General features: G+C 42.2%; 1 protein-coding gene across 12 annotated transcripts in view; it reads left to right on the top strand.

Annotated features, from left to right (window-relative positions):
* slc5a8l (solute carrier family 5 member 8, like) overlaps positions 1 to 23,260 on the top strand; it is a 115,201-nt gene that overhangs the window by 69,950 nt on the left and 21,991 nt on the right. For all 12 annotated transcript variants that reach the window (XM_059972794.1, XM_059972796.1, XM_059972795.1 and 9 more), the window contains 5 exons: positions 2,635 to 2,700; positions 7,378 to 7,429; positions 10,600 to 10,667; positions 20,780 to 20,934; positions 22,591 to 22,731. In XM_059972794.1, coding sequence (XP_059828777.1) covers positions 2,635 to 2,700; positions 7,378 to 7,429; positions 10,600 to 10,667; positions 20,780 to 20,934; positions 22,591 to 22,731 — 482 coding nt within the window. The remainder of the gene's footprint in view (positions 1 to 2,634; positions 2,701 to 7,377; positions 7,430 to 10,599; positions 10,668 to 20,779; positions 20,935 to 22,590; positions 22,732 to 23,260) is intronic.

The raw sequence follows: 23,260 nt of genomic DNA, 5'->3' as shown, positions 1-23,260 counted from the left end.
GTTTAGAGGGGATTTTCAGCTTTGGACCAAAAGACCTGTTTCCATGTTAGATGAATCTCTGCCTCGTTTTCCCACCGAACTCCAGAATATGTATCTACTTCTTTTCCATCCACCCTTTGAGCAACCATTCCAAGAAGCAATCTGGTGGATCTTTGTACTCCCTCTGTCGGAAGTACAGTCCATTCTGGTTAATTGGGTCACATTAGGACCAGTACATTTTGGCCCAATTAAGTAGCTGCCCAATTAGCTGATGTTTCTTGGAAATAGCTAAAAAGGTATTAAAAAGACAAACTGAGAAACAAGTTACATATTTAAATTAAGTACAGAATAAATCAGAACACTACCAATATTGCTACAACACTATAAAGCTGTGTATTAGTTCCTAATGCTTAGCGATAGAAGAATTTATCTGTGCTGCATTCCTTTGACTGTAAATGAACAAAGTTAGCACAAATAATGGACTGCCTTCATACAATGCTTTCTATGATTGCAACCTCTAAAATTTTGACTTTCATTGTAACATTCAAGATGATTGTTGATACTTTCAAACTCTTTGTAATTCCTAACTTGTTGAAGTAGTGAAATTGTTTCATTTTCACTCCATTCCATTTCTGGCATCTCCAAGCTTGAATGCTTGAAACTGCAATGAGCAAAATAGTTCTGAATTGTCTTACAGCTTATTACTCATTGTTCTTTTTTAAACACAAACACATGTAACTGATGCTATTTAAAAACTCTTTTCTTGAAGCTTGGTGTAGTGTCTAAAGACCATGCAAGTGCACACAACTGCTGCAAGTTAGAAACTGTTTGGTAACAGTGTCTTGCTCCGATTAAGCAGCATAGAGTCCCAAATAAATGAACGGTATTCCAACTGTTCTGTCAATTATTTTTTGTTCTCTAAGAGTTGTCCCAAATAATCAGTTGCCCTAATTAACCAATGGCTCAAATAACTGGAATCCATTGTATATCATACCTTAGATAGGGAGATCTGACAAGCTCATAGTTTTCTGGATTTACACAATATCCTGCATGAAGTCTTCGAAGGGCTGTAGAGAACAGCATTTTACTTTTACTTTATTGAGATATAGTGCAGAACAGGCCCTTCCTGCCCTTCGAGCCACGCCACCAGCAGCCCCCAATTTAACCCTTGTCTAATTATGGGACAATTTACAATGATTTATTTAACCTACCCACCAGTACATCTGTGGACTGTGGAAGGAAACTGGAGCACCTGGAGAAAGCCCACGAAGTCATGGGGAGAGTGTATAGACTCCCTACAGACAGCGATGGGAATTGAACCCAGGTTGCTAGAACTGAAAGCCATTACATACAATGTGCAGACCTACAATGTTGTTCCAAGCCAGCTAAAAAGTAAGTTTAAAAAGAACCAAAAAATCAATCCCTCCTACTTACACAATATCCATATCCCACCATCTTCTTCATATTAATGTGCCAAGCTAACTATTTCTTAAAAGCTTCTAATAAATTTGCCTCTACCACCAAAACAGGCAGTGTATTCCAGGAATCCATGATACTCTGAATAAAACATTTATCCCTCACATTCCCTTTGATCCTAGCCCCCTCACCTCCAATGCATGCCCTCTGGTAGTAGACATTGTGCTAACTACTGCACTACTGTGCTGGTCCATCTCACCTCATGTACTCAAACCCCCTTCCTGTGAAGGTCAATATACTATTTGCCTGCCTAGTTGCTTGCTAACTTTGAGTGACTTGTGCACAAGAACATCCTGATCCCTCCTGATCAACATCTTTCAATCTGTCCAAATCAAGCACCATGCTGATTTGGTAGCATAACTCTTGACTCATCATTTCACATTCTGAAACAGTCCAATAGCACTGTAGGAGTAGCTACAGCAGAACCTGGCTTGCTCACCACTTGTCCAAGCGTGTTGCTCATCTCCAGGCACTTAGGTTTGATTTTGTCTTTGGGTGCTGTATGTACGCAGCTGACATATTCTCTCAGCAACTGTGTGAGCTTCCCCTCACTGCTTCAGTGCCTCTCAAATGCCAATGATGCACTCGCTAGGAAGGTGGTAGGGTAATTGGGGAGGTAAGAAAATTACTGGAAATATGAGGAGAAAAATGGCATTAGGATATACAGTAGGCCATATGGGCCAAAGGGTCCATTAGGGTTATCTTAGTCAGAAAGATAAAAAGCCACAAAGAAAGAGGGAATGAGGAAGGAGCTGTGAATTGTGAAGCAATTAAAATCAAGGGACCCAAAATGGAGCTGCATTCACCTCGTGGGTTCTGTCTGCAGCAGGTTTTAGAGATGGTTTGTCCAAGGTCATGGCACCATTAGACATTGTCTTCTGGTAACCACTTACCTATGCGGCACTTGTTACTTGATTGACCCACTGGATGTGACCTTTGGCCCATTGTGTATGTGCAAGTCATCAAGATTCAATCACTACTGAGCCCGTTTCCCAGCACTTGGTCTTCAATCCTCTCAAGCATGGTTAGCATGACATAAGCACTGCAATCACACAATGCGTCAATCAGGCAAAGTAGCCTATAGCAAGATACTGGCATCTCATTCAAGGTTAATCACATGCTGTAACACACATGTGTCAATTAAATGTAGCTCACTAAGTGTGTTTTTTTTAACTTCAGTATTTAGGTATGAGGTTCAACAAAGTGGCTCGATACATTGGGACCATTCTCTACATCATTCTAACAGTGAGTACCATTTCTGAGCTTCCACTATATTCCTGTCCATTTACTTCCAAGAGACATGATTTCATCTTTTTTTGTAGATTTTTCTTGGGATCAGGGCACTGCTATTAAGACCGGTGTTAGGTTCGTTGAGAAGATGGTGGTGAGCCAGCTTCTTGAACTGCTGCAGACATTCAAGTGAAATGAAGTGAGGAGCAACCTAAATTTCAACCAACTAGGAAAAAGGTCAAATTGGTGTGTAATTTGGAAGGGAACCTGTCGATCGTGGTGTCCCCAAGCACCAATTATCCTTGCCTTTGGAGGTGGAAGGAGCAAGTGTAGGAGGTACTGAGAACTGGAGTGTATTTTATAGATGGAGTGCACTGCAGACATTGTCCATCATTAGTGGAGGAAACAGACTTAGGCTGGTTGGTGGTGTGCCAATCAAATGACAATCAAAGAGTATTCTGTCACATTCCTGTGTCTTGGACATGGTTCAGAAGCCTTGGGCTGTCAGGATATCAGTCATTCAGCACAGGGTACCCAGCCTTTGACCTGCTCCTGCTCATCATGGTATGTTTGTGGAAGCTTCTGCTGTGGTTCTGGTAAGGAAGTTGATAGTGAGATCTCACTACCTGAGGGATAGGTAGTTGTTGAAATGGCACTTGTCTGACATATCACCACTTGCTATTTCAAATGAACTTGCCACTTCTCAGCCCGTGCCTGAGCATTGCCCAAATGCAGGGACAGGCTGCTTCATTTGCTGAGATGTGAATAGAGCTAATCACTGTGACAATCTCTCTCTGACACTGTGAATGGAAAGAAGATCATTGATGAAGCAACAGGAAATCATCGAACGTTGGACACTGTCCTGAGCCAGACACTGCAGTGGAGCTGGGATAACTTGACCTCCAACAACCATAACCGTCGTCCTTTGCGTGTGGTATGACTCCAACCATTGAGTGTTTATTTCCCTCAATACCCATTAACTTTAGATTCTCCAGGACACCTTGGTACCACATCAGGTCACGTGCTGTCTTGATGTTTGTCACCCTCACCATGAAAGTGGTTCATGAAAATAAACTTATTAGAAAGTAATTGGCCATATTGGATTGCCCTGCTTTTTGTGAACAGGATGTACTTGGGCAGTTTTTCAAGGGTTAGATTAGGTAAGGAAGCCCCTCATTTATTGTAGTATAGTACCACCCTAAGGGGCAATATGAGTGGAAAAGGCGACATTAGTTTAAACAAATGTAATTTAACATTAAATGTATTGCCTGTGAATGTGAGAATGAAAAATGTTACATGGTTTATCCTTGTAATTTTTTTATTATGAATGAAGTTCATTTTGGTTAGTTTATAAAAATCCATATCATCAGGAAAGTGTCAGTGTTGGAACTGTACTGGAACTACTTAGATAGAGTCATGACTAGTTCTAGACCAGGGGTCGGCAACGTTTACCACTGAAAGAGCCAATATGGACCCATTTCCCACAGAAAAGAAAACACTGGGAGCCACAAAATGAAATAACACTGCATACAACGGGTTTTTTTTGCCTTTATGCTATGTATAAACAAACTATAATGTGTTGCATTTATGAAATTGATGAACTCCTGCAGAGAAAACGAAATTACATTTCTGCATGCAACAAAAACATTTTGAACTCCGAAAAAAAGACGTTGGGTTGAAGGTTACTCCGTACCTTGGATCGAAGAATTAAAAGAATGCGCGCACTGGCGGGTGTCAGGCATTGGCAGTGGTGATGTATATTAACAGCGATAAAAAACATTTTGTAGCGGTGTGCTACACGCAGCGCTAAAATAAAGACTGCAGTCAAAGGTAACTTTATTCGAACTAAACAGCCTTGCTTTAAAGCCTCCCTCAACCCGTCCCCGTGGGCGCGGATGCTCCAAAAGACACGTACTCACAAACCCCCGTAGGCTATCTCCCTTAGTCGGAACGGTGGCTAATTGTGAGCCGGTTCGGATGTGCCAGGAAACGGTGTCTCCGCAAAGTTTTCATATTGTACAAGATCACCATAATCTTCAAATTTCGAATTACATTTCAAAAGCTAACAAACCACGGGGAGCCGCATCACAGAGATCAAAGAGCCGCATGTGGCTCTGGAGCCGCAGGTTGCCGACCTCTGTTCTAGACCATAGGTTTCCACTAAAGCTAGTCTGATCTCAATTCTTCACTGTATCTAGAGCCCTCAGCCATTTCCTGATAACTTATAGAGTTGGCTCAAGACTGCCTTTTGTGATGGTGGAAGAAGCCAAGAGTGGCTATGCATATACCACTTCTGACCGAACATGATTGTGAATGTTTACATGGTAAGTCCCGTCTGGTTGTACCATGGAGCCTTCTCCTTCAGCCCACTAGACAATAGACAATAGGTGCAGAAGTAGACCATTCGGCCCTTCGAGCCTGCACCACCATTCTGAGATCATGTCTGATCATCTACTATCAATATCCAGTTCCTGCCTTGTCCCCATATCTCTTGATTCCCCAATCCATAAAATACCTATCTAGCTCCTTCTTGAAAGCATCCAGAGAATTGGCCTCCACTTCCTTCCGAGGCAGTGCATTCCAGACCCCCACAACTCTCTGGGAGAAGAAGTTTTTCCTTAACTCTGTCCTAAATGACCTACCCCTTATTCTCAATCCATGCCCTCTCATACTGGACTCTCCCAGCATCTGGAACATATTTCCTGCCTCTATCTTGTCCAATCCCTTAATAATCTTATATGTTGCAATCAGATCCTCTCTCAATCTCCTTAATTCCAGCATGTACAAGCCCAGCCTCTCTAACCTCTCTGCGTAAGACAGTCCGGACATCCCAGGAATTAACCTCATGAATCTACGCTGCACTTCCTCTACAGCCAGGATGTCCTTCCTTAACCCTGGAGACCAAAACTGTACACAATACACCAGGTGTGGTCTCACCAGGGCTCTGTACAAATGAAAAAGGATTTCCTTGCTCTTGTACTCAATTCTCTTTGTAATAAAGGCCAACATTCCATTAGCCTTCTTCACTGCCTGCTGCACTTGCTCATTCACCTTCAGTGACTGATGAACAAGGACTCCTAGATCTCTTTGTATTTCTCCCTTACCTAACTCTACACCATTCAGATAATAATCTGCCTTCCTGTTCTTACTCCCAAAGTGGATAACCTCACACTTAATCACATTAAATGCCATTTGCCAAGTATCTGCCCACTCACCCAGCCTTTCCAAGTCACCCTGAATTCTCCTAACATCCCCATCACATGTCACACTGCCACTCAGTTTAGCTGTCCATGACCCTTCCTGACTCAATATGGTTGAACTGAGTTTTGCCTTGTTTGGCCTTAATACTGTTTATGGATTTTAGCACATAGGTGACCTTAATGTGTAGCTTTGTTAGGCTGACACCTCAGCTTTTGGTATGTCTGATATTCTATCACACTCTGAAACAGGGGTGATAGTAATGGTAGAATATGTCAGACCAGGAGGCTGCAATGAAATACATTTTTGCAACTGGAGGTGTTCAGATGCCAGGTGCCAGTTGAGGTGCCAGGTTGTTCTGAGTCCATGCCATTGAGCATGATTGTGGTGCCACACTACATGATGGAGGGTGTCCTCAGGTCAGAGATGAGATTTTGTCTCCTCAAGGACTGTAGGATAGTCACTCTAGCAATGTTATCATGGTCATATACATGGGTCACAGATAAATTTGTATGCTATTTTACATTATTTTGTTTATTTATGTAACCAATTATGGGAACTCAAGCACCCAGAGGAAACACACATGATCACAGGGGGAGCACAGACAGCTGTGTGAATTTAACCTGGGTCACTGGTACTGTAATAGTGTTATGCTGACTGCTACACTACCTTGGACAAGGTTAAGTATGTTCACTCACTACCTGCTACAGATCTGGTTTGGAGTTTATGTCCTTCTGGACTCAACAGCAAAGCTGCTACATAAATGTTCTAGGAGGTGATGGATACTGAAGTCCACCAGGTCAACAGCGCCGCATGTTCCTGGTACCTTCAATCCTTCTCCCAAGGGATGAAAACATCAAGTGAGGGAGGATGGTAGGTGATAATTAAGAGGAAACTACCTTTCCCTCGTTTGATCTGATACCAGAAGGCATCTGGAAACTATGTTATGAACTCCCAGGGCTAATACCTCCCAACATTGTATCATTACCTCAAGTGTGACCTTGCCACTGGAGGTTCAACTGTATCGGGCTGCTGCTTGTTTAACCTATGTGGCATCAGCCATTATAGGCATCAGTGCACAGATGCTTGTGGGGATGGTTTTGCAAGGTCTATCTCTACAACAAAGTCATCCCTGTGACTTTACTGTGAAGTCTCTTCAGTTATTCTTCCTCTGGATAGGATGGTGGAGTGAAGGCCCATCAGTGTATCAATGCTGCATCTCACACTCAATAGATCATGCTCACTCAAAAGGAGTGGGCGCTTGGGCAAGAAGGTAAGAGGTAAGCAGAGTGGGTGCCTTCCAAAGAGCACACAAGGATACCAATGGAGATTGCAGGCAACTCATATTAACTTCAGATCTTCCATCTTCAAATTGGCAGTCTGGTGAGACCTCACAAACTTAGTGGATTTAATATACTGATCTAAACTACTGATTTAATATAAAATAATTATTGGAGAAAGTATCGAATAATGATACCAGATGTCTTTTTGCAGATACTGTACACTGGGATTGTCATTTATGCCCCAGCATTAGCATTGAATCAGAGTAAGTATATATTTATTGTTGTTGCATGTAAGAATTCCAGATTTACTAACCAATTATAGAGTAATCATGTCATAGCCACACTCTACTTCACTTGTAATTTCCCCCAGCTTTCAAAACTAATGCCCTGTGACAAGCTGAGGATAACCAAGAATGTTGGCCCACCACAAGCAAACAAGGGAATACAGTGGATTCCAGTTAACTGGGACACATCAGGACCAGCACATTTTTGGCCAAATTAAGTGGCTGTCCTAATTACCAAAAGCTTCATGGAAATAGTTCAAAAGACAAACTGAGTAACAAATTATATAGTCAAATGAAATACAGAACAAATTAGATACTATAGTATCTAACTCTGTATTAGTTGATAATAGTTATTGATGGAAGAATTCATCTGCTGTACATTTTGACTATAAAAGAACAAATTCAGTGCAGATAATGGACTGCCTTAATATAATGCTGTTGACAATTGCATCCTCCAAATCTTCATTTTCATTGTAACATTCAGCATGATGATTGATACCTTCAAACTCTTCATATTTCCTAACTTGTTGAAGTAATGAAATTGTTTCATTTTCACTCCCAATTGTTTCTGGCATCTCCGAGCCTGAATGCTTGAAACTGCAGTGAGCAAAACAGTTCTGAATTTCTCTCCAACTATCAGCAACAAAATTTACTGCTTTTTGAAGACAATCACATGCGACTAACACTATTTAAAAACTGCTCACTCGAAGCACAGTGCAGTGTCTAAGGGTATGCAAGAGTACGCGACTGACACTTTTCAGAAACTTATCACAGTATCACCAAATGAGGGAAAATATATGTTCCCAGACACTGAATAAGGATTACCGGCTCCCATTCCTCACAGTAGTGTGGAACTGTTGCCTCTCAGCTCAGATCACAGGGTTCTACTGTTGCAGGTTTTCACAGGGACTGCATGGGTCTCCTCTCACAAACCAAAGATGCCCTGATTGGTAGATTAGTTGACTGCAGTGCATGAGTACAAACTGTGATGGGAGTGTGAAGAGAATAAAATGGAGGTAGTGTAGTCAGTGCCAATTCAGTGTGGGCAGAGCTCATTTCCATTCCCCCTGCAACTCTATGAATCCATTCCCAATTTTAATGACAATGTTGGTCTCAATTTGCACTCTCTTGCTCTGTCATTGCTGCTCTGTAAAAGAACCGCTTTCCATCCAGATCCTATGAGCCCAGGGCCCAAGTAATGCCTTCCTGCAACCCAGCTGGTCATGTGACATTCATCATCCATGGAATGTCATATGACCAGGTCCCTCACTCGAGCTGACAACATCACCTCCATTGTCTTCACGAGCGATTGGTAGAAATGATTGGTGATGGTTCTCTTTTGCAAATGGGCATGGTCTCACATCACACATCAGTCAAGCAAGGGCAGAACTAAATAACATCAGGGGGAACTCCCTCTCTCTGGCCTGGAAAGAAGCTGGAAAAATTAATATTGAATACAAAGTAAACGTACTTGTGTCTTTTGGGCTGGTAGTCAGTTATACAGGCAAAATTAATCAGGTTCACTTCTACCCCTCCACCGTGGGTTCCAGACGGAGCAGGAGATCTGGGTAAAGGCTGACACTTCACTCAACCGAAGCATCCCTCCCTTTCTAACTGGAGCTGTGTGGCTCACCAGGCCAAAGGCTGGGAAATGTTGGTGAATGGCAAGCAGGCAATCAGATGCTGGCCTATCCACCAGTCACTGCTTGAAAGTGTGGGCAGGCAGCACCAGTTACCCTAGTAATCGGGTGTTAATATGACTCTGAAGTACGTTGCAACCCTGCCCGTTCCTCATGCTATTTGAGTTGTTTCTGAGTCAGATACCCCACATGTGTGCATTAGTGGATAATCCTGCTCCCCCTTCATAACAGATTCAAAAGCATCACTCACAATTAACTACTTTGGTTACTATTTCCATACATTATTTTTAGAACAGTCAGCCTTTCAGGACATTAACTGGTTACACGCTAGATCATCATCTCAGACCCATCCACTGTGAAGTTAGCTACAGTTCCTCCTTAGCCATTCACCTGCTTCTGCAGTTTTGTGGAAGTCTCTCAGTCATCTTGTTATTTGTGACATATGTCCTAACAGTTTATGATCTCCCAAATTCCAGTGCTGTGATTGGAACTAAAATGTTAATTTCTGTTGGTATATTTAATTTGGTAATGCTCTTATGAAGTGGTTTTGATATGGTTCACATGTTTTATAAATGCAAATTATTGCCTTACCGTTCTCAAACTTTACTACAATGGAACCTTCCCCCTCTCCAATGTGTGTTCCTTCTCTATTCTCCCTCTACAATGATCAGTTTTTATTTCAACCATATGTTTAATTTTATCTCCAGTGTAATTAATTCTGACTTCAATGTGCTTATCCTTCTGAATAACTAACATGTGCTTGATCTTGCACAGTTCTATGCCTTCAATCTTCAGATCTCTGTAATCCTTGCTTCCCTTGTCATTGACATGAGATCTGCACATGTCCACTTTAAGCCAGTTCTACCCACAATGGTGTCTGAACTGTATTAACTAATAACATGAAAAACTGTATTTATATTCTTATGACAGGGAAGTATTGTGGATTCTGAAACTGGAAATGAAAACAGAAAGAGCAGTACCAACAGCTTTGGTGAAGGCAGGAACAGTTACTATTTTGACTGCTTTCCATCAGAACATAGTTCTAAGCTCTAGGTTATGTGGTTCTAATGTTCAGCCTGCCTCTCTTTTGATACGTCCACACGTTCCTTTATCTTTCATTCTGCTCCTCATGCCTGAATGTCTCTCGACCTTTCTCTTTGCCTGTGGATTTCCATCTATCCCTGAAAATCTCTGAGATACGATTTTTTTGCTTTTCTCATTCTTCTGCTTGCTTCCCTGCTGACATTTCTCTCATTGTCTCCAATCTACTGTTTGTTTCTGGGATTACAGTCATTCTAACCTATCTAATTCTGCAAAGTGAAAAGATTACCATAGAAAAAGAGATTTATTCCTTCTACTAAATTGGAACACCTCTTCTTTTCATCAGTGCTCAACTCTCTTCTTATAAAGTTCTTTGGTAGGAGTCACGGAATAAATCTTATCAATTTCTTTAATTTTATCCACTAATAAAGCAATATCTAAATATCTTTGTTTTCTTCTTTTCATCAGTAACTGGATTTGATCTCTGGGGAGTTCTCGTTGCAACTGGGCTTGTCTGCACCTTTTACTGTACTTTGGTAAGTTTAAGTCCTGCTAGATTAAGCATGTGTAATGTAAGTATTTCATTTTAGCAGTTTTGTAAGAGCAGTCTGTTTTGCTTTCAGCCTGTTTGGGTTTGAGCTGAGGTAAGAGGCTTGTTATTCAACTTAGGAATGTGCTGTCAGCCATTTGGGATGGTGGAATTGGGAGAAGATTCTGGAGAATGCTGGGTCTTTGTCTTAGTTGGCCGGAGCTGGAAGGAGAGAGGTGAAAAGATGGCTGAGGATGCCGTCCCGGTTGCACAAGGCGCTTGGGGCAGATGAATGACTTCAGGAAGGAAGAACCAGTACTCCCGTGGGAGACCCGTTCATTTGAGATGAATTTCAAGTGACATTTGGAAGGTGGTGTGAGCTTTCACACAGACTGAGGGTCCAGCGTGTGAGTTACAGACAAGTTCCAGATGAGCTCCAACTTAAGTGCACATTTGACTGTTTAAGAGTAATGGGTCTTTTATGTGTGTGTGTGTCTTTTTTTCTTTTTGCTTTTATCAGCATTCTAAAATATACTTTTTAATTGTATGCAGTGAATGATCTGTTATTTCTTGCTGGGGACAATAAATCAGACAGCATTCATACAAACTGGGGTTTGGGTGGGTGAGAAACTCCAACCTCATGGAGTTGGCAGGACCAAAATTATATACATCCTAGACATATGAAGCCAGAGAAGAAAGTGGGGTGGATACATGTGTTTCTTCTTGTGTCCATGGGCAATCATTGTATGCAATGCCATGAGTTGACTTCCCTTGCTATTGTTGTGCAAGTATTTGAACTAACTTTTGAACAAAAAGAAGGTTGTCAAAAAGAGGTGACTCAATTGGGTTAATACTGGTGGATTAGTGCAGATATGCTGGTGGAAATCTAAAAGTGCATTGAATTAGTAGAGGTGTGTGTTTGTAGAAAGGGTAGGTATATAAATGATGTCATGTTTGTGAGGATATGCTGGATGTGAGTTTGTGGAGAAATATTGATATAGGAGTGTAAATATGTCTCTGTTTGCTTTGGTTGAAATCCATCATGGACCTGTAAGGACGGAAACCAGCGGGGAAGGGATGTTTCTAAATGTGTACTGGTGTGGATATGTTTTTGTGATGTGCATATTTAGTGAATATTTCTGTTGGTGGAATGTGGATGGATATGTTATTGAGGGTGAGTTAGTGACTGTGTATGAATGCGTGTTAACATACGTACTGGTAACAGTGGAGAAGTGTCAGCAGTGTACTGACGGGAAAGGCACTGGTTTGGCTGTACATGAGAATGTGTTGGAGAGATTCGGGTGGGTTAAATTCCTTGCAGCTCAGTGATGCGGCCATATCACTGGGGTTGAGCAGGTGTGAGCAGCTGCTTATTGAAGCCCCAGTCCTATGAACATCCTGAACTGGATACTTGCCAATTTGAGCTGGGGAGTGTAGGGAGGTAAACAATACCAATGTTCTGCTGTCTTATGAAAATGCAACCAATTATTGATTGAACAAGGTTGCAATCTTCATGCAAGATCTGTGGTCAGTGGTTGTGAAGATTTTCAAGGGCAGGGAAAGGACTATCAGATACTTTTGGGGACAGGAACAGTAGAGAGAGATGGATGTACTCTAACTGTGTAAAGATAACCTGCCAATGCAAATACACTGTGCCAGCTGTTGTACAGATGTGTGTGGCAGGTAACAGGATATCATTGCATATCTTTGAGGTCTGTACATTGCACTTCATTTTAGAGTCATGGAGAGTAGAGTGCAGGAAAAGAAGCTTTGGCCAATCTAGACCGGGGTGAAACCATTTAAACTACCTATTCCCATCGATCTGCACCAGGATCTTAGCCCTCCATACCTCTAATGTCCATGTACCTATCCAAACTTCTCTTAAACTTTGAAATCAAGCTCACATGCACCACTTGTGCTGGTAGCTCATTCCATACTCTAACAATCCTCCGAGTGAAGAAGTTCCCCCTCATGTTCCCCTTACACTTTTCACCTTTCACCCTTAACCCATGACCTCTGGTTATAGTCCCACCCAACCTCAGTGCAAAAAGCCTGCTTACATTAACCCTATCTATAACCCTCATAATTTTGTATACCACTATCAAATCTCCTCCAGTCTTCTATGTTCCTATGCTTCTTCAATCCTTCCTTATGATTCAGGTCCTCCTCACACTCGCCTGTGTTAAATTCCATCTGCCATTTTCAGCCCATTTTTTCCAGCTGATGCAGATCCCTCTGCAAGCCAAGATAGACTATCTCGCTGTCTACTACACCCTCAGTCTTGATACATCCACAAATTTGCTGATCTAGTTAACTACATTTTCATCCAGATTGTTGATAGAGATGTCAACCAGCAATAGACATGGCACCGATCCCTGTGGTACTCCACTGGTCACAGGCTTCCAGTCAGAGAGACAATCATCTACTACCACTCTCTGGTGTCTCCCACAAAGCCAATGTCAAAACCAATTTACTGCCTCATCTTGAATGCTGAGCCACTGAACCTGCTGCACCAACTTCGAATCTGGGACCTTGTCAAATGCCTTGCTGAAGTCCACGTAGACACGATCCACTGCCTTGCCTTCACCCACATTCCTGGTAACTTCCTTGAAAAACTCAAAAGATTTGTTAGACGTGGCCTACCATGCACGGACTCATGCTGACTATCCTTAAATCAGTCCATGTCTATCAAAATACTTATATAACCGGTCCCTTAGAACACCTTCCAATAACTGTCCCAGCAATGATGTCAGACTCACTGGCCTATAATTTCCTGGTTTATGTTTGAATCCTTTTTTAAACAGCAGAACAACATTGACTATTCTCCAATCCTCTGGTACCTCTTCGTTCACTAAGGATAATTTAAATATCTCCACTTGGCCCCAGCAATTTTTGCATTTCCCTTCCTCTAAGGTCCGAGGGAACACCTTATTGAGCCCTGGGGATTTATCCACCCTGATTTGCCTCAGGACAGCAAACACTTCCTCTTCTGTAATCTGTACGGGGTCCATGAAGTTGATGCCACTTTGCCTCACTTCTATAGGCTCTGTGTTCATCTTCTGAGTGAGGAGATTGAAAAGATGCCAAAAAATTATTTAAGATCTCCTTCATCTATTTTGGTTCCACATATGGATTACCACTCTGATGTTTTAGGGGACCATTACCAGGAACCCCGACCATCCAGGTCAAGCTCTCTTTTTGTTGCTGCCATCAGGAAGATGGTACAGGAACAGTTATTGCCCTTTAACCATCAGGCTCATGAACCAAAGCGGATAACTTCACTCAACTTCGCTTGTTATATCATTGAACTGTTTCCACAACCTATGGACTCACTTTCAAGGTCTTTTCATCTTATGTTCTCAATATTTATTGATTATTTATTTATTTATCTACTATTATTTCTTTTTTCTTTTGTACATCATTTTTTATTCGTCCTGTTGGGTGTTGTCCGTCTTTGAATTTTGTTGGTTTCTCTGGACCCTCTTGGGGCATGGTTCTTGGATTTACTAAGTATGCCCTCAAGAAAACAAACCTCACTGTTATATATGGTCACATATATGTACTTTGAAAATAAATTTACTTTGAACTTTGAACTTTTGAACATCCCAGAACCAACATCCTAAGATCTGCAATTGTTGCGGCGATTCCCCAATTGCTGTTAAAATTATACGATTCAATATTTGGGAAACTATGTCCAGTCACATTACATAAAATTATCTTTATCTTTGTTCCCCAGTGAATGAAATTTTGCATGTACCTTTATCATTGATTTTTGTCAGTTTGAAAATTGTTCTTGACTCTCCCTTATCTGATTGTTGCCTTGTTTTCTATCTTCTTGGTTAATGATAGAACCCTGCGGTTGAAGTTAGGTAAATGATGCCTAAGTGTTAACAGATGTTTCCCCCAGATGTGTGCCATGGCCTTCTGCTGTGTTGATGCTGGCGATCAACTCCATGTTAAGCATCTGATGGGTATGTCAGGAACTCCATGCCTCTCTTGAGCTGGAATTAATTTTGTTGGACTCTTTGGACCATCATACGGCACCATTCTGCTTCTCCTCACTTCTTCCCATGTTGTCCCGAACAATCAGCCTCTGGAAGTCCCAATCAGCAGAAGCTGTCCCCAGCATGACTATATTGAAACATGCTATCTTTCATGTCGTTCAGTTTGTTGTGACCTGGAAACCAACCTGCTGTACAGAATGTCCTCAGGGATATGATTGTTTTTCATCCAATGATTACAGTTAAGCAACCTCAAATACTGTTGGCTTATAATGAATACACAGTTACAGGCCTGGCAGACTCCAGGACATTGAAATAGAAGACCTTGTTCTGGAAGAGGATGACCAGAATGCACCTGAGACAGTGAAGGTTAAATATTTCTCATGCACTCTAACCTCTAATGGCATCCAAGGAAGCCCATTGAGTCCATGCAGGCTCTCTGTACAGCACCAGAAGTCAGGAAAAATCTTGTATTCATGATTGTTGTCATGATTCATGATTCATGATTGGTGACAGTTCTGGTCACCGAATTATAGGAAAGATATCAATAAATTAGAGAGAGTGCAGAGACGATTTACTAGGATGTTACCTGGGTTTCAGCACTTAAGTTACAGAGAAAGGTTGAACAAGTTAGGTCTCTATTCATTGGAGCGTAGAAGGTTGAGGGGGGATTTGATCGAGGTATTTAAAATTTTGAGAGGGAATGATAGAGTTGACTTGAATAGGCTGTTTCCATTGAGAGTAGGGGAGATTCAAACGAGAGGGCATGATTTGAGAGTTAGGGGGCAGAAGTTTAAGGGAAACACGAGGGGGTATTTCTTTACTCAGAGAGTGATAGCTGTGTGGAATGAGCTTCCTGTAGAAGTAGTAGAGGCCAGTTCAGTTGTGTCATTTAAGGTAAAATTGGATAGGTATATGGACAGGAAAGGAGTGGAGGGTTATGGGCTGACTGCGGGTAGGTGGGACTAGGTGAGATTAAGAGTTCGGCATGGACTAGGAGGGCCGAGTTGGCCTGTTTCTGTGCTGTGATTGTTATATGGATATATGAATAAGGACAAGGTTCAGTCAAATCATTAATTGCATTTAGCATTATTACAACAAAAAATTTAAAAATTATTGCATTTGATTATAAATCAGTAACTTACAAAGATTTATGCAAACCCACACATACACAGCAAACGAACATTAGTTACAGTGAAAGCTGTGGCCATTCCTGAGTCTCATTACATTTTCTTCTTTCTTTTAGCAAAGGTGATTAAAGCCGTTTTTACCTTGCAGCTGCTGGGAAAACCAAAGACGGCTATAATCTTACAGGAAAGCTTTAAGAAACAGTTACTGTAATATAACCAAGTGTCCATTGGGATTTTTCAATGCCTGAGCCTGTCAAATCCTCCAAGCAGCCAATACTCTTCCAGCTTCTACCTAAGAGGTGGCAATAGTCCACAATCCCTGAAGCAATCAGATCCTTCTGCAGGGCATCTGTAAACACTAGAATTAGCTTCTCAGCTAAGGACATAAAAGTGTGGAAACATGTGAATTAGGGCCAGAGTACCCGCAGCCCTTCTAATTGATATCAAAGTTCAATTGGACCATGGTTGATCTGATAACCTATCCAGGATAAGCTGATTACTTATTAACTATCTATCAACCTGTTACTTTAAAGACTTTGCTTTCATCACCCTTTGAGGAAGAGGGTTCCAAACACCCTCAACCTTTGGAAAGAGAAAACAGAACTCTCTATCCCTTTGTTTGATGGGAGCTCTGATGATGAACCTTAGCTTGGGTTTCTCCCACAAGAGCATATATGTCAAACTCAAGGCCCGTGGGCCAAATCCAGCCTGCGGTGGAATTTTTCTTTGGCCCACGAGATAATATCTAATTACTATTAAAACTGGCCCCAGTAATCAAAGCGCCTGTGGCGTATGATATGGCTAATGCTGAGTTTATTCAGGTACCAGGTTTTCAGGGTTTTTAGTGTTTATTCGGTTTCCCTGGTTTATTTCCTGAATATCATTAATGAATAAATTTTTTCTCTATTAGAGCTGGCCCACCAGTATATTGCATGCACCACTAATACTACAAATCCCACAATGCACTGCCAGTGCATTGCTCGCGCTCGCCTTACTCTCTCATCAGCATCCTTATGGCGCTAGTCACGTGTGGTCAACTTTCAGCTGTCCCTCACCCCAAAAATGGCTGAACGAAAGGTGGACTTTGAAAACAGGTGTTTTCAAGGCAGGTGGGAGGCAGAGTATATGTTCGCAGATATAAAGGACAAACCTGTTTGTCTTGTGTGCGGAGACGGTGTGGCTGTAATTAAAGAATATGACGTAAGACGACACTATGAAACGAAACACCACGACAAATACAAGCACCTGGACAAGAAACAGAAGCCCGCGATGTGCGGTCAAAAGAGTGGATTGGTGGGCAGGATCCGGAAGAAGATACGGGAGGAAATCGGCGCAGGTGAGCTGACAGCTTATCACTGCATCATACACCAGGAATCGTTGTGTGACAAAGCCTTGAAAATGGAACATATAATAAGCACAATAACACGAGCAGTTAACTTCATAAGAGCCAAAGGGTTAAATCACCGCGAGTTCAAGTCGTTTCTGGAGGAGTTGGGTTCAGAATATAATGATTTGCCCTATCACACAGAGGTGCGATGGTTAAGCCAAGGAAAAGTGCTGAAAAGATGTTTCGAGTTGCGTGAGATCTGTCAGTTCATGGAAAGCAAAGGGAAAGACATAACAGAGCTCCAGTATAAAAAGTTGCTTTGTGAAATGGCGTTTCTGTGTGACATCACGAGCCATCTCAATGCGCTCAACCTGCAGCTTCAGGGGCAGGTTCGTGTGATCACAGACATGTACTCTGCAGTAAGGGCTTTTAAAACCAAGCTGCGCCTGTGGGAGACGCAGATGCAGCAAGAAAACTTAAGCCATTTTCCGTGTTGCCAAACTATGAAAGAGCAGGTTTCTACCACAGTGTTCCCACGTGCAAAGTTTGCTGAAAAACTTAGCATACTTGGTGCCGACTTCACACGGCGATTTGCTGGCTTTGAAGCCCAAAAAAGCAGGTTTGAACTGCTCAGTAATTCCATTTGCAGCTGACGTGGAAAGCGCACCAACCAACATCCAAATGGAGCTGATTGAACTCCAATGTGGTGACACACTCAAGGCAAAGTATGACTCGGTGGGCGCTGCACAGTTTCTACGTTTCATTCCCGACACAATGCCCCAGCTGCGTACCCAAGCTGCTCAAATGCTCTCTATGTTTGGCAGCACATATCTGTGTGAACAACTGTTCTCTTTGATGAAGATAAACAAAACATCACACAGGAGTCGTCTTTCTGGTGAACACCTTCACTCAATTCTGAGGATTTCCTCAGCTCAGAGCCTGACTCCAAACATTAATGAAATTGCATCCAAGATGAGATGCCAAGTATCTGGCTTAGACTAGTGTGAATCACAGAGTGTTGGCCTGTGGAAAAATGTTTCCATTAGAAATTACTCCGGAAAAGCTGCAGATAAAGCCATAAGAAATAAATGCAACTGATTTTTTATTTATTTAATGTTCAATGTTGTTTTTGTAGGCAATAACCTAAGCTTTGTTAGTTCCAGGTTAATATGTGTAATAAATTCATTTCAATAAGTTTTGCAATAAATGCAGAACCAGTCCGGCCCTCGACTTGTACCGATTTTTAAATTTTGGCCCACTGTGTATTTGAGTTTGACATCCCTGCGTTAGGTCTACATTTGTGTTTGCTAATGCTTGATTTCAAACGGTTTATTAATGGAAAAGGTATGGCTCCCAAAACAGTCTTAGACGAAATAGCATTGTTTCTTTCTCGTTGCCTACCTTCTTGTAATCTATGACTGTAAGTTAATACCAATCATAAAAAGAATGCTTGCTAGGCAATTTGCTTCATAAAAAATGAAATTCGTAAAGTGAAACAATTTTAGATATAGCAGAGACTGAGACACATGAGAGCAGGTTGAAAAAATGAAGGCAACGAAAGCTGTGGGAGCACGCGCGTGTACGCAACTGATCCGGCCCGCATGAAGTCGCATTTTTCTCAATCCGGCCCGTGACCTAAAATGAGTTTGACTCCCCTGCACAAGAGGAAGTATTTCTGCCACATTTATTTTGTCAAGGCACCTCTGAAGCTCACATATTTGAATCAAGCTTCCTCTCACTTTCTTGAAATGCTGACTTGTCTAATCCTTTCTCACAGCATATTCCAAGTATTAATCTCAAGAACTCTTTACAACATGTTAATATCTTTCCTTTAATAAAACCAGTACTGTTTACAATACACAAACAGGCCTCATAAATGTCCTATTTATGCAGTTCAATCACCAGATTGTGATGCCAATAAAACCATCTTCAGATATGTCAAGGACAACAGCTTGGATAAGCTTGGCTGGTCTTTGGCACTGAAAGGGCCAGCACCTGTCTGCAAAGACAACTGTTCCAGCTGATATCATCCAAGTGGACAAAAGGGAAATGTAATACTGAAGTGCTGTAACTTCTTGATTGACAGTCAATTGCCATGACTAAGTGTACAGTGAATTGCCAGCATTGTTAGGAAGTGCTGATGGAGGCTAAAGGAATGAGGGTTGTATTAGCTAGGCTTGTGGTATAGATGCAGGGCGTGGTGTGCATGTGGATTAATGTTTGAGGTGTGTTTGATGAGTATGTCTCCATTGTGCTTTAGTAAATACATCACAAGCTCTCAATTGTATTTGTTTTCCTTTGGCATTGTTGGACAGGTCGCAGTAGTTACAGGGCGACTGAGGTCAGGAATTTTTTCCTGTACTGCTTCCAAATTTGGGATGGGGCTGAAGGCAACTTTACTTCTAGAGGTGATTTCTCCTGTCATCTCTTCATTCAGATGTGGGGATCCTCATTACTTAGAATCAGAATTAGGTTTATTATCCACGATGTGTCATGATGTTTGTTGTACAGTTCAAGATATAAAAATTACTCTAAGTTACAATAACTAAATAAGTAGGGCAAAAGAGGGGTAGTGAGATAGTGTTCATGGCCGTTCACCTCTGATATGTCTTCCCTGCCCTCCTGTGCAGGGATCGTGAAGTCAAACCCACACTCATCCAATAGTACATGACCTGCCTCATCAATAAAGCAGACAGCATGCTTCTTCTCCTAAAGTTCACCCAGACTGCCTTGGGTGTCACACGCTTCTGTCTGATTAGCACCCAGTTAGGATATTAGCAACAGTTCAAAATTGCAAGCAGGCCACTCTGCCCTTCAAACCTGCTGCAACATTCAATAGATCATAGCTGCTCTGCCTAGCCCTCACGTCCTCCTCTGTGCCTGATTCATAGTGCTCACTCCGTCTTTCACATTTATGACATTTCATGAGTTAATTCCTCATCACTCACTGGGCAGGGAATTCCAGATGCTCATCCCCTTCTAAACATTAAACAACCTTTCACACTAATCCTATCCAAATCCATTTAATTCTCCCCAAGTTCCCATCAATGACATAGTAACACAGTGGTTACACAATGCTTTACAGTACCAGCAACCCGGGTTCAATTCCTGCCGCTGCCTGTAAGGAGCTTGTATGTCCTCCCTGCTATCGCGTGAGTTTCCTCCAGGTCACTCTGGTTTCCTCCCACAGTCCAAAAATGACCAGTTAGTAGGTTAATGGATCAATGTAAATTGTTCCTTGACTAAGCTGGGATTAAATCGGGGTTGCTGGACTGCACTCTTGAAGGGCTGGAAGGGCCTGTCCACTCTCTATCTCAATTAAAAAATAAACAGAAGTGAAAACCCGTTCCTGCCCCAGATTTTACCATTCTCCTGCACTGGTGTGATGTACGATTTACGTTGCAAAACTTCACCTCTGGCTAAATCACACCATCCACAATTTATTTTCTTTGGTTTGGATGGAAAGTTACAAGAATGGAAAGCTTTGCTATTGTAATAAGCCATGGATATTAAAGGAACACAGACATGCAATGAAATGTAAGTGTTTCTCTGTGGACATACAAGCTGTCTGTGCACTTTATATTTGTAATAAGTTGACCAACATGTGCTCTTTTCTCAGGTTCCAGATTCAGCAGATGCTGACTATATCTTGTGTTCATAGGGTGGCCTAAAAGCGGTGGTTTGGACTGATGTGTTCCAGATGCTGATAATGATTGCTGGCTTCTTGGCTGTAATAATCCGAGGTTCAGTTCTCCAAGGAGGATTTGGACGCATCTGGAACATCTCATATCATGGAGGGAGACTCAACTTCTGGGAGTAAGGCCCTTAATATTTATCTTTGGGAGTTGAGGAATAAGACAGCAGGAAAGGAGGGATCTTTGGAATAGTTTTGACTTGCTGTTGAAAAACAAATCAAAACTGCTTAGAGACTGAGCGAGGAACTCAACACCGAATGACATCCTTTCAAATAGCTGAAAAAAGTACTTTCAATCCTCTATTATGAAACCATCAAAGATGAATGACCTTATAATGATAAAAAAAAATAACAAAATAATCAAAATTAGAGTAATTAGCTGTCAACAGAAACGTATCAATCCCGGCTCACCCCATATCAACTAAACCAAACTAAATAGGACAAGGTGTGAATATGTAATTGTACTCAGTTGCTTCTACAACACCCTGACCCACGTGACAAATTACTGTAACCCATAATAAAACACACAACACAAAATACAATACAGACAGATAGAAAATAGATGCATGGCTCCATTTGCCACGAAGGAGAGAAAAAAATTCAGTAAGCCTGATCCACGTGGGTGTGAAAGAGTTAGGGGTAAACAATGCCCACACCTACATTCCTCAGATGTATGAGGGACTGAAGTACAGGCACACATTTCCCAAGGAAACTGGAATGCAGGTTCCCGAACCTGAAAATCAAGGGAGAGGGCCAGAAAATTTACAAAGATTAACTCGGACATTTTATTCACTTGGGAGTCAGTTCACTGAGTGAGGGACAGGGTGCTTACTGAACTAAATCACCAGCTTAAGGTTGATTGAAACCTTGAGGATACAGATGGATCAGTGAGAAATCCCTGGAGGCAGCGTTGATAGAATCCTGCGGCTGAATGGTCAAAGAGGGCTTTGAGACCTGGGTTGGGTGGAGGACATCAGCATTTCAGAGACAGAGTTCATGGTAAGTGATCCCTTAAGAAGATTAAAGTGGTGGCAATGATTTCAGTCCAAAAGGCTCTCGGGCCAGTGGTGTAGCAAGTAGAACAAATAACACACAGTTCCAATGACCTGGGTTCAATCCTGCCCTTCAGTGTTGTATCTATTTATTTATTTATTTATTTATACATTCATTTATTGCAACTCAGCCTTCCTGCCCTTCAAGCCATGCCACTAACAAACCCCCAATATTAATTCCAGCCAAATCTCAGGCTTAATGTCCAATTAACCTACCAACCGGTAGGTTTGGACTGCGGGAGAAGACGAGAGTCCCTGGAGGAAATCTGGTTGGTCACAGGGAGAACATACGAACTCCTTACAGACAGCGGCAGGAATTGAACCCAGGTCGCTGGTGCTGTGAAGCAGTGTGCTAGCCACTATGCTACTGTGCCACCTGTTGTCTGCATGGACCTTACGCTTCCATATCGTGACCACGTTGGTTTCCTCTGTGTGTTCTACCTTGACACACACATCCCAACATGTAGGTTGGCATGTTTGTCAGCTGTTTATGCATTCAATTGGCCCTCCTTCAGGTGCATGGTGGATTCTAGGGGCATTTAAGTACAAAATGGAGGAAGTAAAAGGTAGGATTGATGTCATATTAGTGTAAATTGATGTATGATAGTCAATGTGGACTTTTTTGAATCTATGACCCCCCCCCAACATTAACCAGATTTGAGCATCTCTGGTCTAAAACAAACCCAAATAATAGCTTCTCACCGCAGTAACCTTGTCCCTCCACAGCTTTGACCCAGATCCGTTGAGACGCCACACTTTTTGGACAATTGTGGTTGGAGGGAGTTTTATGTGGACAGCCATCTACGGCATCAACCAATCTCAGGTGCAGCGGTACATCGCCTGCAGATCCCTGTGTGAAGCTAAAATGTAAGTAGCAACTCCATACTCACCGGGATCCAGCTGAAATATTGTTTATGCTACAAGCTTCCAGTCAAAATGGCACCGAGCATGATGGCTCTAATTATAGTGATGGCTTGGGGGAACAGGTTAGCGTTAGGAGTCAGGCTTGGGTTCAGGGGCAGGAGCCTATATTTGGAGTCCAGCTTGGAACGTTTCAAGGTTGAATATCGGTGATCCAGAGGCCAAGTTGTGTTGACAGGAACTGGGGATAGCAGTAATCCCCAAGCCACTGAATCCTGATTTGGAGGTCTGGAGTCACGAGGTCTGGTGATCCCTCCCAGGCCACCAGGATCAGAGTGCTGTGCTAGTCAAGAGATTGAGGGCTGAGGCACTCCACAGTCAAGGTCAACTACCCTGGCAGTTGGATTGGTCAAGGCCCAAAAGTCAGACGTGATCAGCGAGTGGTGGGGTCAAGGCCAGCAAATCAAACTTCTGGTCAGAGATCAGAAAAGGGCAAAGCCCTGAGCAAGGTCAGTCTGGAAGTAAGAGGCAAGTC

The sequence above is a fragment of the Hypanus sabinus genome, chromosome 6 (genome assembly GCF_030144855.1).
Source record: "Hypanus sabinus isolate sHypSab1 chromosome 6, sHypSab1.hap1, whole genome shotgun sequence".
Taxonomy (NCBI): domain Eukaryota; kingdom Metazoa; phylum Chordata; class Chondrichthyes; order Myliobatiformes; family Dasyatidae; genus Hypanus; species Hypanus sabinus.
This window is presented reverse-complemented; position numbering and strand designations above follow the sequence as displayed.